Source organism: Adiantum capillus-veneris, chromosome 21 (assembly GCF_014529385.1).
Source record: "Adiantum capillus-veneris isolate H3 chromosome 21, ASM1452938v2, whole genome shotgun sequence".
NCBI classification, from domain to species: Eukaryota; Viridiplantae; Streptophyta; class Polypodiopsida; order Polypodiales; family Pteridaceae; genus Adiantum; species Adiantum capillus-veneris.
The window spans coordinates 73,969,759-73,984,586 of record NC_140951.1 but is presented as its reverse complement, the minus strand read 5'-3'; the positions used below and the strand labels follow the sequence as shown (position 1 = coordinate 73,984,586).

The 14,828-nt window shown below is 44.8% G+C and overlaps 1 protein-coding gene across 2 annotated transcripts in view; it reads left to right on the top strand.

Moving 5' to 3' along the window:
• The window catches only part of LOC147431157 (Transducin family protein / WD-40 repeat family protein), a 48,459-nt gene extending 33,933 nt beyond the window's left edge, over positions 1-14,526 (top strand). Inside the window, exons 16-21 of one of the 2 annotated variants that reach the window (XM_086493809.1) lie at positions 12,614-12,694; positions 12,791-12,867; positions 12,943-13,536; positions 13,616-13,778; positions 14,133-14,181; positions 14,259-14,526. In XM_086493809.1, coding sequence (XP_086349935.1) covers positions 12,614-12,694; positions 12,791-12,867; positions 12,943-13,536; positions 13,616-13,778; positions 14,133-14,181; positions 14,259-14,351 — 1,057 coding nt within the window. In that variant the 3' untranslated portion in view covers positions 14,352-14,526. Of the gene's footprint in view, positions 1-12,613; positions 12,695-12,790; positions 12,868-12,942; positions 13,537-13,615; positions 13,779-14,132 lie in introns of both variants that reach the window. The other variant, XM_086493808.1, reaches the window with a different exon arrangement.
• Positions 14,527-14,828: the final 302 nt, after the last annotated feature.

The following is a 14,828-nucleotide window of genomic DNA, read 5'->3' as shown; positions in this document are numbered from 1 at the left end:
AAGGTGGCGCTTCCAAAGTTTTGTGGAAATTTTATTAAGGAATCTTCGTGGCCTGACCCCGGAATTATTAGCCACTCCCACCCTTACTTCATCGCGCATCGGCGCTTTGGGCGCGCACCCGTCTTCATCGCTGTGCCTTACAGGGCATAAGCCATAAAGATCACTTGCAAGAGAAGGATCAATTTTTTCTCAAGCCGCTGCTTTTCTCAGAGGCAATGCGAGGCAGTGGTGGATGTCTATAGCTACCAAGCCGTACACTTCAAGGACTTGGCAAGCTTTCAAGAAATTTTTTGCCTGAAGTTGCATGCCTTCAAACATCTTCCTTCAGATTGCAACTTCTGGCAAGAGTGGGGTATCCTGAAAGGCTTGCCCCAGAACTTAGAAGCCCTAGCAGATTATAACTTGAAATTTCTCGACATCTCTCACCAAGTGTCTCTTCTCGAGTTGATAACCTTGGAGGTCTAGTGTGATTGCTATAGCTTTGGGCAAGTATCACCACCATAGGAACATTGTCTGTTGAGGATTATTTTGACTATTCAAGAGCTTATGGACCGTGCTGCGGTCTATGACAACCTTATGAAAAAATTTAATCCTAATCTTGGTGCAGGTTTCAGGATGGAAAGCCAATTGTTTTTTGGAGCTCGACTGATGTCGAGATTGCTTTCTAAGTTTGAGTTCTGTTTGAGAACTTGTTTGGTGATCGTATTTGGAATTTGTTTGAAATGGATAGGATTTGTTTTGAACCTGTCTTGGTGCCGATTTGAATTGTTTGACTGTCACAAGGCAGGCACCACGTGCCAATAGAAAAGAACAGACTTTTAGCACTTCAATAACAACTGTTCAATAACAACTGAACTGAGAGAGAGAGAGAGAGAGAGAGAGAGAGAGAGAGAGAGAGAGAGAGAGAGAGAGAGAGAGAGAGAGACGACACGCGACACGGAGTGGCGAAATTCCACCCCAGAGAGTATTGGCCCCAAACCTTGGCGCCCCTTTCGGTATTTCTTTATTTTACTGCTGATTCGCAAAGTACAACAGCCGGGGAGCACCTCCTCTGCAATCTGCGTGCCGAAGAGTGCCAGAGAGGGCTCCCAAGGCTCATATTTAAAGGCCCAAAGCCTAAAAGCATCAAATATGAAAAGCTGACCCCAAAAAATCACGTTCCTAAAATTTCGGGATTTCCCTAAAAATCCGCCGCGAATTCCGGGATGTCCGTACAGGTGCCACATCATCATATTTTGATGTGCAAAGTCTTTTGAGTGTGTTCTGCTTTATTTTTAATGCCTTTATGCCACTTGGGACCCCATCGGACGGGATCCCCATAAGTCGGTAGGACTTCTTCTTCTGTTGCTTGTTCTTCTTAGGGTTTCTAGAATTAGGGTTTGCAGGTTTTAGGGTTAGGGTTTCCAGAATTAGGGTTCAGTAGTTAGGGTTTTTGGCAAAAATTAGGGTTTGCAGGTTTTAGGGTTAGGGTTTCCAGAATTAGGGTTTCAGCAATTAGGGTTACCACGTCCTCACTCTGTGACACTTCTTCTACTGCTTCTTAGGGTTTAGGCCCCTCGGCCGGCATGTGTAAGTTGGCTCCATTCTTTAGGCTTTGACACGCCAGCAGTTTGTTACATCTCCCCTTCTTGAAAGAGAGTAATCGTCCGCGATTACAGCATATCTGCAAAAAAACTCAAGTTAGCTCAAAAAATTTCCGAGGGACATTCGGAGGGACATTCCGAGGGACAATCAATTTGCTCTTTTTATTAAGGAGTTAGCTTCTCCTTTCTGCTCTTTTGATCAAGGAGTTAGCTGCTCCTATCGGCTGTTTTGATCAAGGAGTTAGCTTCTCCTTTTGTCCAGATCGGAACTCTTGATATTCTGGCGTAGTAAAATTAGCCATCACACCCAGACCGTACTGATCTTCCTCGGGTGTCTTGATGCACTAGAATTACATACCCAGGCAATCTCATCCAATTAGGAATATTCAGTGGTTGGCACATCACAATGCAACACAAATGCTCACATATGCATGTTACAAGACATAGAAACATAAAGCCGCCGATGAACACTCCTCCCGCATAACCTAACAAGGTCCGGGCCGGGAGATATTCAATGACTCCCTCATCACTCCTTCCGCATAACCTAAAAAGGTCCGGGCCGGGAGATATAGAGGCCTTTTACAACCAAACGCCCCCCAGACCGCAGCCTGCGTCGTTTGGAGGTGCTGAGAGTAACCACTGCTCAGACTTCTTAATACTCCTCCCGCATAACCATCTAGGTCCGGGTTGGGAGTCACACCAACAATTATTTTACAAGCATACAACCAAACGCTCCCCAGGCATCGGCCTGCGTCGTTCGGAGGTTTTCAAACATACAACGAAACGCTCCCCAGGCATCGGCCTGCGTCGTTCCGAGGTTCAAACAATACCAAAACAATATTTCTCACTTCTCCACCCAGGAGGAAAATCACCAATCATTGAAACCAGTATCCAACCAGAGTCAAACAATTCAAATCGGCACCAAGACAGGTTCAAAACAGATACCATCCATTTCAAACAAATTTCAAACAGGATCACCAAACAAGTTCTCAAACAGATTTCAAACTTAAAAACGCAATCTCGACATCAGTCGAGCTCGAAAAGTCGACGGACTTTCCATCCTGGAACCTGCACCAAAAATTAGGGTTAGGTTCATTCCGTAAGGCCGTAGCCGAGCACAACATGGTCCATCAGCTCTTGGACAGACAGTGTTTCTTTGGCGGCGATGGTAGTCCCAAGATAGCAATCGCACCGAATCACCGAATCGCACCGACGGGCACCACGTGCCAATAGAAAAGAACAGACTGAACAGACTTTTAGCACGTCAATAACAACTGAATTGTAAGAGAGAGAGACGACACGCGACACGGAGTGGCGGAATTCCACCCTAGAGAGTATTGGCCCCAAACCTTGGCGCCCCTTTCGGTATTTCTTTATATTACTGCTGATTCGCAAAGTACAACAGTCGGGGAGCACCCCCTCTGCAATCTGCGCGCTGAAGAGTGCTAGAGAGAGCCCCCAAGGCTCATATTTAAAGGGCCAAAGCCTAAAAGCATCAAATATGAAAAGCTGACCCCAAAAAATCACTTTCCTAAAATTTCGGGATTTCCCTAAAAATCCGCCGCGAATTCCGGGACGTCCGTACAGGTGCCACATCATCATATTTTGATGTGCAAAGTCTTTTGAGTGTGTTCTGCTTTATTTTTAATGCCTTTATGTCACTTGTGGCCCCATCGGACGGGGTCCCCATGAGTTGGTAGGACTTCTTCTTCTGTTGCTTGTTCTTCTTAGGGTTTCTAGAATTAGGGTTTGCAGGTTTTAGAGTTAGGGTTTCCAGAATTAGGGTTTGCAGGTTTTAGGGTTAGGGTTTCCAGAATTAGGGTTCAGCAGTTAGGGATTCTGGCAAAAATTAGGGTTTGCAGGTTTTAGGGTTAGGGTTTCCAGAATTAGGGTTTCAGCAATTAGGGTTACCACGTCCTCACTCTGTGACACTTCTTCTACTGCTTCTTAGGGTTTAGGCCCCTCGGCCGGCATCTGTAAGTTGGCTCCATTCTTTAGGCTTTGACACGTCAGCAGTTTGTTACATCTCCCCTTCTTGAAAGAGAGTAATCGTCCGCGATTACAGCATATCTGCAAAACAACTCAAGTTAGCTCAAAAAATTTCCGAGGGACATTCCGAGGGACAATCAATTTGCTCTTTTTATTAAGGAGTTAGCTTCTTCTTTCTGCTCTTTTGATCAAGGAGTTAGCTGCTCCTATCGGCTGTTTTGATCAAGGAGTTAGCTTCTCCTTTCGTCCAGATCGGAACTCTTGATATTCTGGCGTAGTAAAATTAGCCATCACACCCAGACCGTACTGATCTTCCTCGGGTGTCTTGATGCACTAGAATTACATACCCATGCAATCTCATCCAATTAGGAATATTCAGTGGTTGGCACATCACAATGCAACACAAATGCTCACATATGCATGTTACAAGACATAGAAACATAAAGCCGCCGATGAACACTCCTCCCGCATAACCTAACAAGGTCCGGGCCGGGAGATATTCAACGACTCCCTCATCACTCCTCCCGCATAACCTAAAAAGGTCCGGGCCGGGAGATATAGAGGCCTTTTACAACCAAACGCCCCTCAGACTGCAGCCTGCGTGGTTTGGAGGTGCTGAGAGTAACCACTGCTCAGACTTCTTAATACTCCTCCCGCATAACCATCCAGGTCCGGGTTGGGAGTCACACCAACAATTATTTTACAAGCATACAACCAAACGCTCCCCAGGCATCGGCCTGCGTCGTTCGGAGGTTTTCAAACATACAACGAAACGCTCCCCAAGCTTTGGCCTACGTCGTTCCGAGGTTCAAACAATACCAAAACAGTATTTCTCACTTCTCCACCCAGGAGTAAAATCACCAATCATTGAAACCAGTATCAAACCAGAGTCAAACAATTCAAATCGGCACCAAAACAGGTTCAAAACAGATATCATCCATTTCAAACAAATTCCAAACAGGATCACCAAACAAGATCAAACAGAACTTAAACTTAGAAAGCAATCTCGACATCAATCGAGCTCGAAAAGTCGACTGACTTTCCATCTTGAAACCTGCACCAAAAATTAGAGTTAGGTTCCTTCCATGAGGTCGTAGCCGAGCACAACATGGTCCATCAGCTCTTGGACAGACAGTGTTTCTTTGGCGGCGATGGTAGTCCCAAGAGATAGCAATCACACTGAACCTCCAAGGTCATCTGCTCGTGAAGAGACATCTACTGAGAGATGTCGAGAAATTTCAATTTATAATCTGCTAGGGTTCCATGGCAAGCATTTCAGGATACCCCACTCTGCCAGAAGTTGCACTCCGAAGGAAGATGTCAGAAACCATATAACTTCGGGCAAAAATTTTCTTGAAAGCTTGCCAAGTACTTGGAGTATGCTGCTTGGTAGCTATAGACATCAACATCTGCATGACACTGCTTCTGAGAAAATCAGTGACTTGAAACAAATCTGGATCCTTCGCTTGCAAGGGATCTTTATTGGCTTATGCCCTGTTAGACATGAGCGGTGAAGACGGGAGTGCGCTCGATGCGCGATGAAGTAAGGGTGGGAGTGGCTGATACCTCAAATATAATTCAATTCCAATAGCTCTGTCTGCTCTTTTGTAGGACCGGTATGCTTTCAGAAAAGCACACGCCTGATGCTCTGATACCACTGTCACAAGGCGAGCACCATGTGCCAATAGAAAAGAACAGACTGAACAGACTTTTAGCACTTCAATAACAACTGAACTGAGAGAGAGAGAGAGAGAGAGAGAGAGAGAGAGAGAGAGAGAGAGAGAGAGAGAGAGAGAGAGAGAGAGAGAGAGAGAGAGAGAGAGACGACACGCGACACGGAGTGGCGAAATTCCACCCCAGAGAGTATTGGCCCCAAACCTTGGCGCCCCTTTCGGTATTTCTTTATTTTACTGCTGATTCGCAAAGTACAACAGCCGAGGAGCACCTCCTCTGCAATCTGCGCGCTGAAGAGTGCCAGAGAGGGCTCCCAAGGCTCATATTTAAATGCCCAAAGCCTAAAGCATCAAATATGAAAAGCTGACCCCAAAAAATCACGTTCCTAAAATTTCGGGATTTCCCTAAAAATCCGCCGCGAATTCCGGGATATCCGTACAGGTGCCACATCATCATATTTTGATGTGCAAAGTCTTTTGAGTGTGTTCTTCTTTATTTTTAATGCCTTTATGCCACTTGGGACCCCATCGGACGGGATCCCCATAAGTTGGTAGGACTTCTTCTTCTGTTGCTTGTTCTTCTTAGGGTTTCTAGAATTAGGGTTTGCAGGTTTTAGGGTTAGGGTTTCCAGAATTAGGGTTCAGCAGTTAGGGTTTTTGGCAAAAATTAGGGTTTGCAGGTTTTAGGGTTAGGGTTTCCAGAATTAGGGTTTCAGCAATTAGGGTTACCACGTCCTCACTCTGTGACACTTCTTCTACTGCTTCTTAGGGTTTAGGCCCCTCAGCCGGCATCTGTAAGTTGGCTCCATTCTTTAGGCTTTGACACGTCAGCAGTTTGTTACATTGACGCTGGTTTTAATACTGGTTTCAATGATTAGTGATTTTACTCCCGGGTGGAGTATTGAGAAATGATGTTCGAGAATGCTTGTTCATACTCATGGCCCAGACCCTTGTGGTTATTTGTGCGGGAAGTATTGAATGTTTGAAAAGTGTTGTTTTTACTGGACCGAACCCTTGTGGTTATTTACGGGGGGAGTATTGTTGTTGTTACTCATGGCCCGGACATGGATGGTTATTTACAGGGGGAGTATTAAGAAGTTTGAACAATGGTTACTCTCAGTACCTCCAAACGACGCAGGCTGCGGAATCGGGGGCATTTGGTTGTAAAAGGCCTCTATATCTCATGGCCTGGATCTTTTTAGGTTATTTGCGGGAGGAGTGATGAGGGAGTCGTTGAACAGCTCATGGCCCGGACCAAGATGGTTATTTACGGGGGGAGTGTTCATCGGCGGCTTTATGCGTCTATGTCTTGTAACATGCATATGTGAGCATTTGTGTTGCATTGTGATGTGTCAACCACTGAATATTCCTTATTGGATGAAATGCTTCTGGGAAGTCAACGACCTAGGATATCAAGAGTTCCGATCTGGAATGAGACTCTTTATTGGATGAGATACTTCTTGGAAACCAACGACCCAGAATATCAAGAGCTCCGATTTGGAATGAGAAAACTAATTATCCCTTGGAAGGACCCTCGGAAAATTTTGAGCTAACTTGAGTTGGTTTGCAGATATGCTGTAATCGCGGACGATTACTTTCTTTCAAGAAGGGGGGGCCTAAACCCTAAGACGAAGCAACAAGAGAAGAAGAAGAAGAAGTCCTACCAACTTATGGGACCCCGTTCGATTGGGGCCAAGGGACCTAAAGGCACTAAAATTAAAGCGGGGCCAACACACACAAAGTGTGAAGATGATGATGTGGCTGCTGTACGGAACTCCTGCAAAACGCACTCATATGCTGACTTGGCAAACTGTACGAACAATTCCGCAATTCGCGTTGACATTGCCACGTGGTATCTGTACGGATTTCCGCAAAACGCGCTGACAGCTTTTGGCCACCCGCTTGTTTATAGTTTTTCATGTAAATTGTTTTCCATAGGCCAAGGGCCTTTAAATATGAGCCAAGGGCTCATTCTTTGGCATGCTCCGCGTGAGGTGCAGAGGATGGAGTACCGACGATCGAGTTCAAGCAATATAAAGAAATACCGAAAGGGGCGCCAAGGTTTTGGGGCAAGTGCTCTCTTAGGACGGAACTCCGCCACTCCCCGTCTCTCACAGGAGTTGGGCACGAAGATTGCCTTCTACAGAGAGCATCTTCTCCAACTCACGGAGGGCGACTTGTGACTAGGCTTGTATACATGGATACACACTTATCTCATGGGATAAGATGCGCTATTGGACAGATACACACATCCTCACATCAGCTCCAGATCGAGACTGACCGATTTTGAGGGGTGCCAGCAGGGACCAGGATATGTCACCTATGTAACTTAGAGCCAGAGACAGAGCTGCACTACAGATGTCACTGCCCCGCATACTATGAGATATGCGGCCGCTTCCACTGCCTGTTCAGAGAAGGTTTCGGACCTGTTTCTAGAGTCATAAGATACAAGGATCAAAGGTGTCTCGGATTGTTCCTGCTAGAGCTGCGCAGACTTAGGGAGAGCTTGCTGAGGACATCAGGGGAAAGACAGTCTCAGAGACGGACCACAGATTTCTTTACACCAACCGGAGGAGAGCCAACAGAGTAGCCATTATAGCAGATCTCAGAGCCTACTCATACTAGAGGTACGCTGCTTGACTGAGCCACTGAGCTTGGCAGATCCAGACGCCCGTTTGCTCTCCGTTGGTACATTTCATTTCTTTTCATTTTTTCCTCTTTCAATTCAGTGTTATTTGAAGTGCTAAAAGTTTGTTCAGTTTGCTCTTTTCCGTTGGCATGTGGTGCCCGTCCGTGACACCTTGCGAGTTCCAAAAGACATTGTATGTAAAATAAGAGACGAGAGTCAACTTCTCTGAACCTGTTCACTTGAGAAATGTTGCTGTAGAAAAGCCTTTTAACTCTGAAAATTTCTTTTTTTACATCAATGCGTAGAGAGCGTCGTGCTCTTCGATTGAGGCTATAGATCACCCAAATCGGAGTTCGGATGAAGAAGTCATATACCAATGTAATGTGCAGCGAAAGTGAATGATGGTGTATGCTCAGGATGAGTGATCAATGTGTGCTCAAGGTTCCTTTTACTGAAGGGGAGAGAGAGCCCCCCCCTTTCTACTTCATGAGAGATTGTGCAATGACCAAAACAAAAGAGAGTGGAAAATTGCGAGAGAAAAGTGATGTGAGTGATAGAGATAGAGAGAGAAGATTGACACTAGATGGGGTCCCAAACCCCTCTCTATTACTAGAGAGGTATTTGCTTTAGATTGCACAAAGTCTGGGTACAATTATAACCGGCCTCTACACAGTAGAGGGCGGTACTATTTCAAGACACAGAGCACTTTGAAGAGAAGAGAATACAGATTGCGTCCAGTGACTAGAATGTCACTGCGCACACGAGACCGACATTGTGTAGGCCCCAAAGACTGGTGCCCCTTTCGGTATTTCTTTATTCAATTGAAATTAGACGATCCGCACACTTAGATCACACTCTCACAAAGCTGTCCAAACCTGGCGAGGGCTGAAAACACAGGTTTCCGACCTGATTTCGGCAGCATAACAGCGCCAGAACCCCTGTAGGTCAAAAGTACCTGTCTAGGACAGATTCCCTTGCAATTCAGAAGCTTTCTGGTGAGCTGTAACAGAAATCCAGCGTGCTGTAATTCCCCGTTTTTCCACTATTGGGTGCCCAAAACCCTGCACATGCATCCCAAGGCTCCCCTGGTGTTCCTTTGCAGTTTAGGTGCAAAACCCTAAACCTGTAGAAAGACACAGTAGGCTGTAATTCTCTGTTTTGGATCGTTTTTAGCGGATAGTCCTTGATTTTCTTGGGCAATCTGCAACAATACTTCTCAATCTGTTCTGACAATGGCACAAACCTATGGGAGGTTACTGGCAACAGTGCGGCCCAAAACTGTTTATTGTACTCTTCCAGATTCGCACACTGTTTAGCATTCAACTCGTGCCATTCTGTCATCACATCCACTTCAAAAGTGTTTGTAAGCCATGCAGGTGCAAAAAGCTATTTGAATTGGATCCATGTTGTTGGGGCTTGACCCTGGTTCAACAATGCGGTCCACCATTGAAGCGCATTCCCTTTTAAGAAAGTGGCAGCCTTACGTATCTTCGAAGACTCTGAAGTTTCCGACAGCATAGCTGCATTGAACTGCTGTATGAAGGTCAAAGCCTTCAGTTGATCCTTAGTTTCCCTAAAAGTCTCAAACTTCTCTCCCCACCCCACCTTCCTTGTAATCTTTAGGCTGACTCAAAGGAGTCACATTGTCATAAATAGGTGTCCGCAAAAGTGGTGCTCCGTGATTGTCCATTCCAGCACTCGCATCATTTGTTTTACCTGTCATATCTGCATTTTGGGCGTATGGCTGTGAAAAATTAGCCATACCAAATTGTGTTCCAGGCACTCTAAATTGACCATAGGCACCCTGAAAACCTAGTTGGATCCAAACACATTCCCTGACATGTAACCTGTGGAAGCATAGCTTGGAACATTGAACCACCTCCAAAATAATCAGGGCATGAAGTAGGCAAGGGAAAGTTCTGACGCATAGCCTACTCATTACTCCCTTGACTATTCACAAACGGTTCCTGTCCAACTAAAGCAAATTGCCTTGGACCATTGGACTTTTCCTGCAACGGCTCAGTCATGCCCCGTGTCGGAGGCTGAAAACCCTGTGGTGAAGCCTAAAATGCCTGTGTAGGAGCCTGTAAAAACTTCTGCATCCTTGGGTTGCTAGCCAACTGTTGAAACATTCCATGTAGCTACGTAGTTGAGCTCTAAACAACCTGTCCTCTTCTTGAAGAGTTGAAGGAACTTTCTCTGTGCCATGTGAGAAAGATCCCTCTTCAGGTACTTGGTCTCTCTTCTCTGCCATAACGTTAAGCTCTGTGTTGCTTTCACCACAACAGTCCACGCTGCACTTTTTGAAGAAAAAGTGACTATCCCGTTGATGGAACCATATAACCGGCCTGTACATAGTAGAGGGCGATACTATTTCAATTACTTGCTAACTTTACACAAAGCACTGTGAAGAGAAGAGAATACAGATTGCGTCCAGCGACCATAATGTCATTGCGCATACGAGACTTGACACCGTGTAGGCCCCAAAGACTTGCGCCCCTTTTGGGATTTCTTTATTTAATTGAAATTAGACGATCCCCACACTTAGATCACACTCTCACAAAGCTGTCCAAACCTGGCGAGGGCTGAAAACGCAGGTTTTTGACTTAATTTTGCCAGCATAACAAGGCTAGAATCCATGTAGGTCAAAAGTACCTGTTTAGGATGGATTCCCTCGCAATTTAGAAGCTATTTGGTGAGCTGTAACAGAAATTCAGCGTGCTGTATTCCCCAATTTTCCATTGTTGGGTGCCCAAAATCTTGTACACGCATCCCAAGGCTCCCTTGGTGTTCCTTTGCAGTTTAGGTGTGAAGCCCTAAACCTGCAGAAAAACACAACAGGTTGTAATTCTCTGTTTTGGATCGTTTTTAGCGGAGCGAACACGCCTACGCGTGTCCCAAAGGCTCTCGCACGCAATGGGATAGTTCACGCAAGAAAACTCTCCAAATTTGCGATGGAACTGTGCATATCTGTGGGGGATTAGCAATTAGCTAATCCGGTTCCTACTCAAAAGGCTCTTGCCCTCAAAACTGTACATATTCATTTAAGTAGCCCAACTAGTGGGGCATTACCATGTGTGCAAAGGGGATAGAGAGATGCATGAGAGCAAATTATTGCGCTACATGGGACAAAGGAGAAGGCAAGCTTTCCATTAAAGCTGTGAACCTGCACCCACTACTCACACACACACACACACACACACACACACACACACACACACACTAAGTCGCTTATGGAGCAAAAATCAGCCCCTAGTTCAAAATGGGCGCCCCCTCTTGCTGAGGTGTCTTGTAGGTGGCTCTCCTTCTGCCAAGTGTTCAGTTTGCAGTTAATTCCCTAGTTCCCACCAACTTATAAAGTTGTGAGCGACTTTCCGAGTGGCCCAAATTTCATTTGGTGCACATAGGCTTCCATTTTCATCAGAATTCAATGCTAGTTGGCCCGACCAGTCCCAGACTAACCGACCTAGACTTCCAATGTGAGAAACTTGTTCGGCCGTAGCCGTTTCACACTAGCCATGCAATGTCCACTTGCACCTTTCCAAGGGTTCTGGGGAAAACAAGTAAAAATAAAATAAATAAAAATATGTAGTACATATTTAGAGAAGGCAACTTGAAAAACACACCTAATTCTAGATGCTGAGATGCTTTGTGCAAAAAGAGTGCTAGAATCATTGTACCCAGACTTTGTGCAATCTAAAGCAATTAGTGTGCAACAGTTTTAACATTTTTGTCCTTTTTTTTGCCTGTGGTCCACTTATCCTCTAGGCCTTGATGACCATGTAAGGCTGCTGTTACATGTTGCTGCCAGACCAGGCTGGGCTGCAAGAACCTAATGTCAGGCATTGCTGCATATGCTTTGTGGAAGCATATGCCAATCGGCACAGACAATACGAAGGTTTATCCTAGTTGGCAGAGTCGGGCAAGGATGAGCCTTTGGAATATATGCTTTTTGGTCGACTCCAGGTAAGCAGGGGGTTCAAACTTCTTCTCTCCCCAACCCACAAAGTCATAGGTGATCTTTCTGATCAGGTCTGCCTGTGTTTGTCAGGATAATGTGCCTAAAAACCATAATCTCTCCCCTTGAGAGTCTTTGCAAAGAGGTCTACATGGTGTTTGAAATTGCGAGTTGTAGGTTTCACAACATCCTTTGTCTGTATTAGTTACAGCAGTCACATGAGCCAACGTTCTAGATCATTATTTTTCTTGAGCTTTTCTGATGCTTGACATACATTCCTGCAGAAATTTCTCTCTTGTTGTCTTTTCCCCAAAAGTGGGTCACATGGATGGGAATTCTTTGTGAACCTTGTTATGAGGGAAGCGCATGCTCTCTTTTTGCATCCATCCTGCTTTCCCCTGTCCTGTGACAGCGTGAGATGATGAACCTCTGCTCAAATTGTGCATACAAGAACCCTCATGGATAACATTGCTTGCAGAAAAGTGATTGCATTAATACAGGGGTTGTCTGTCTTCTTCTCGGTTTTCCCTTACTGGGTTTACTTCTTGTAAGGATGAAACTTGGAAACAGGTTCCATCAGTGGCTGTTGGCTTCTATCAAACAGCGTCAAGCAAGCCAGAGAAGACATGTGACAATGTTCACTGTAGAATACCTTCAATGCTTGTAGTGTTTTAGCTTCTGGGTGTGAAGGTCTTTTGTGTAATTGTTCTCGCTTTCTATATTCGTGATAAACCCGTGAATCTATATTAGTACTAATCTAGCATTGTCCTCGTTGGTGCAGGCTTCAGACTTACTTTGCTACCACAGCAAGCTCAAATGCAACTGTTCTACTTCACGCTTTTCAAATCTCTGCAGGAGAATGGTGGGGTTTGGTTTAGGATTGCTGTAAACGTATAATGTAAGTGTTTCTTGCTGTGTCCAAATTTGCACTTGTGACCCGTGTTACACATTTCTTCAGGGTGGAATTGTCCTTTCTGAACTATCATAAAGCTCCCGTGCTAACATTGCAGCATTTGGTTATTCCTCACTGTGGAGGTAAGAGATATCAGAGCCAGACACACTTTCTGCTCAACGAAAAATTTGTGAGTGAGGTTTTGGGGATGGGTGCAGGTGAGGAGCTTGACAAGTTCATGGTGTTCAGTGGAGCAACGGATGGCAGTATTGCAATCTGGGATGTGACAGACACTGTTTTGGAGTTTTGTCACAAGCAGTTGGGACAAGGCAATCAAAGGATGTTCCGTCCTCCCAGTGGGCGTGGCAGTCAGGGTGGTAGGCGTTGGAAACTGTCGAGACATCATGATATTGATCAAAAGCAGGTTTCCAGTGGCGAACATAGCACGAAGACTGATATAAGCAAACATTGCGAGGAGGTTTCGAACAACGTTGATTGCCATTCTCATGTGGAGACAATGCAGGCTGCTGATCAAGCATTCATTTATCCTCTTGTCTTAAAACCCGAACTTGTACTGCCATGTGCTCATCAGTCTGGCGTGAATTCGCTGTCTGTTAGCACATTGAAGGATGAAGAACACATGCAACAAAATGATCGATTGTGGGTGGTAGTGAGTGGTGGTGATGACCAAGCACTCCATGTAGCCATCTTCAAAACTATGGAGACAGATTGCATCTCAACAAATACAAGAGCAAACACAGTTGGTGTATCTGAAATGTCAATAGTATCTGCTCATAGCTCAGCCATAAAAGGTAACACAGGCACTCGCATTCCCTTTCAATCATGCGATCATGTTACTATTGACTTATAGTTGCTGGTTGTGTATGGCAGGTGTCTGGACAGATGGGTTTTTTGTTTTCACTACAGGGTTGGACCAGCGACTTAGGGTTTGGAAACTCGAAGTTTCAAAGCAGTCTTCCTCCCTTGTTGAGTGTTGTCAAACTGTAATGAACGTTCCGGAACCTGCAGCGATACATGCGGAGCGTTTACTTGGGTGGGCAGACCTTTTTGCTTGTTTGTGTAGGATACCAAGTACTAGTCAATGCTATGCATGTTGGAGATCATGGTTTTAATCTCATGGATGTGAGTCTATAACTCGCACTTCAGCTTTTTGTATGTTCATTTAGATATATACGTACATACACATATAGCAACACACATATATACACGAATATTTATTTATTTATACATGTATACATACATAAAGATATGTATATATTATGGGCAATATGACTCTTTATTATAGTCATTCTATGTATTTGACAAGTTCTAATCGTGAACAGATTCATGCTGATAGGTTGGCTCATGTCAATCCCCCAAGATGCTAATTTTAGTTTATCAAGTGCAGGAGGAATTACCGGGTTGCTGTCGTTGGGAGAGGATTGCAAATATTCAAGGTGAAGGGAGACCAAGTTCTGCTTTGTTGCTGATGGAAGCCAGTTTTGATATTCCAGCCACAGTTTTTGCTATGCAGAAACTTGCGGCTTGTGAGGAGTCTATGAAGAGTGGATTGGCTTTGAGCTTCTCCCATGTTTTTTGTTGCCCTTATTTTTTGGGATTAGGATAAAGGCAGCGGCTTTTGTCATTGCTCTCTAGATTGAGACACGTCTCTTCATATGCGAGGAATTTATGTTGGTTGTGGGCTTTTTGCTTTAGGCTAGTCTTCCTAAACCTCATATGAGAGATTTTCATTGTATGTACTATTTTTGGTTAAATGGGGCTGCATTGGCCACTTCTCTCTCTCTCTCTCTCTCTCTCTCTCTCTCTCTCTCATAGGTCATTTTGGCCTTTTGAAGACGTTAATATAACATTTCATTTCATTTCATTTCATTTCTCTCTCTCTCATACATGATATCAGATTCACCAATTGTAACTTTTTGATCTCATAGGTCATTTTGGCCTTTTGAAGATTATAACATTTCATTTCATTTCATCTCTCTCTCTCTCTCTCTCTCTCTCTCTCTCTCTCTCTCATATGACTATCGCGATGTCTCTCGCTCTCTCTCTCTTTATCTATCGCGCTTTTAATTTTCTTAACGCACTA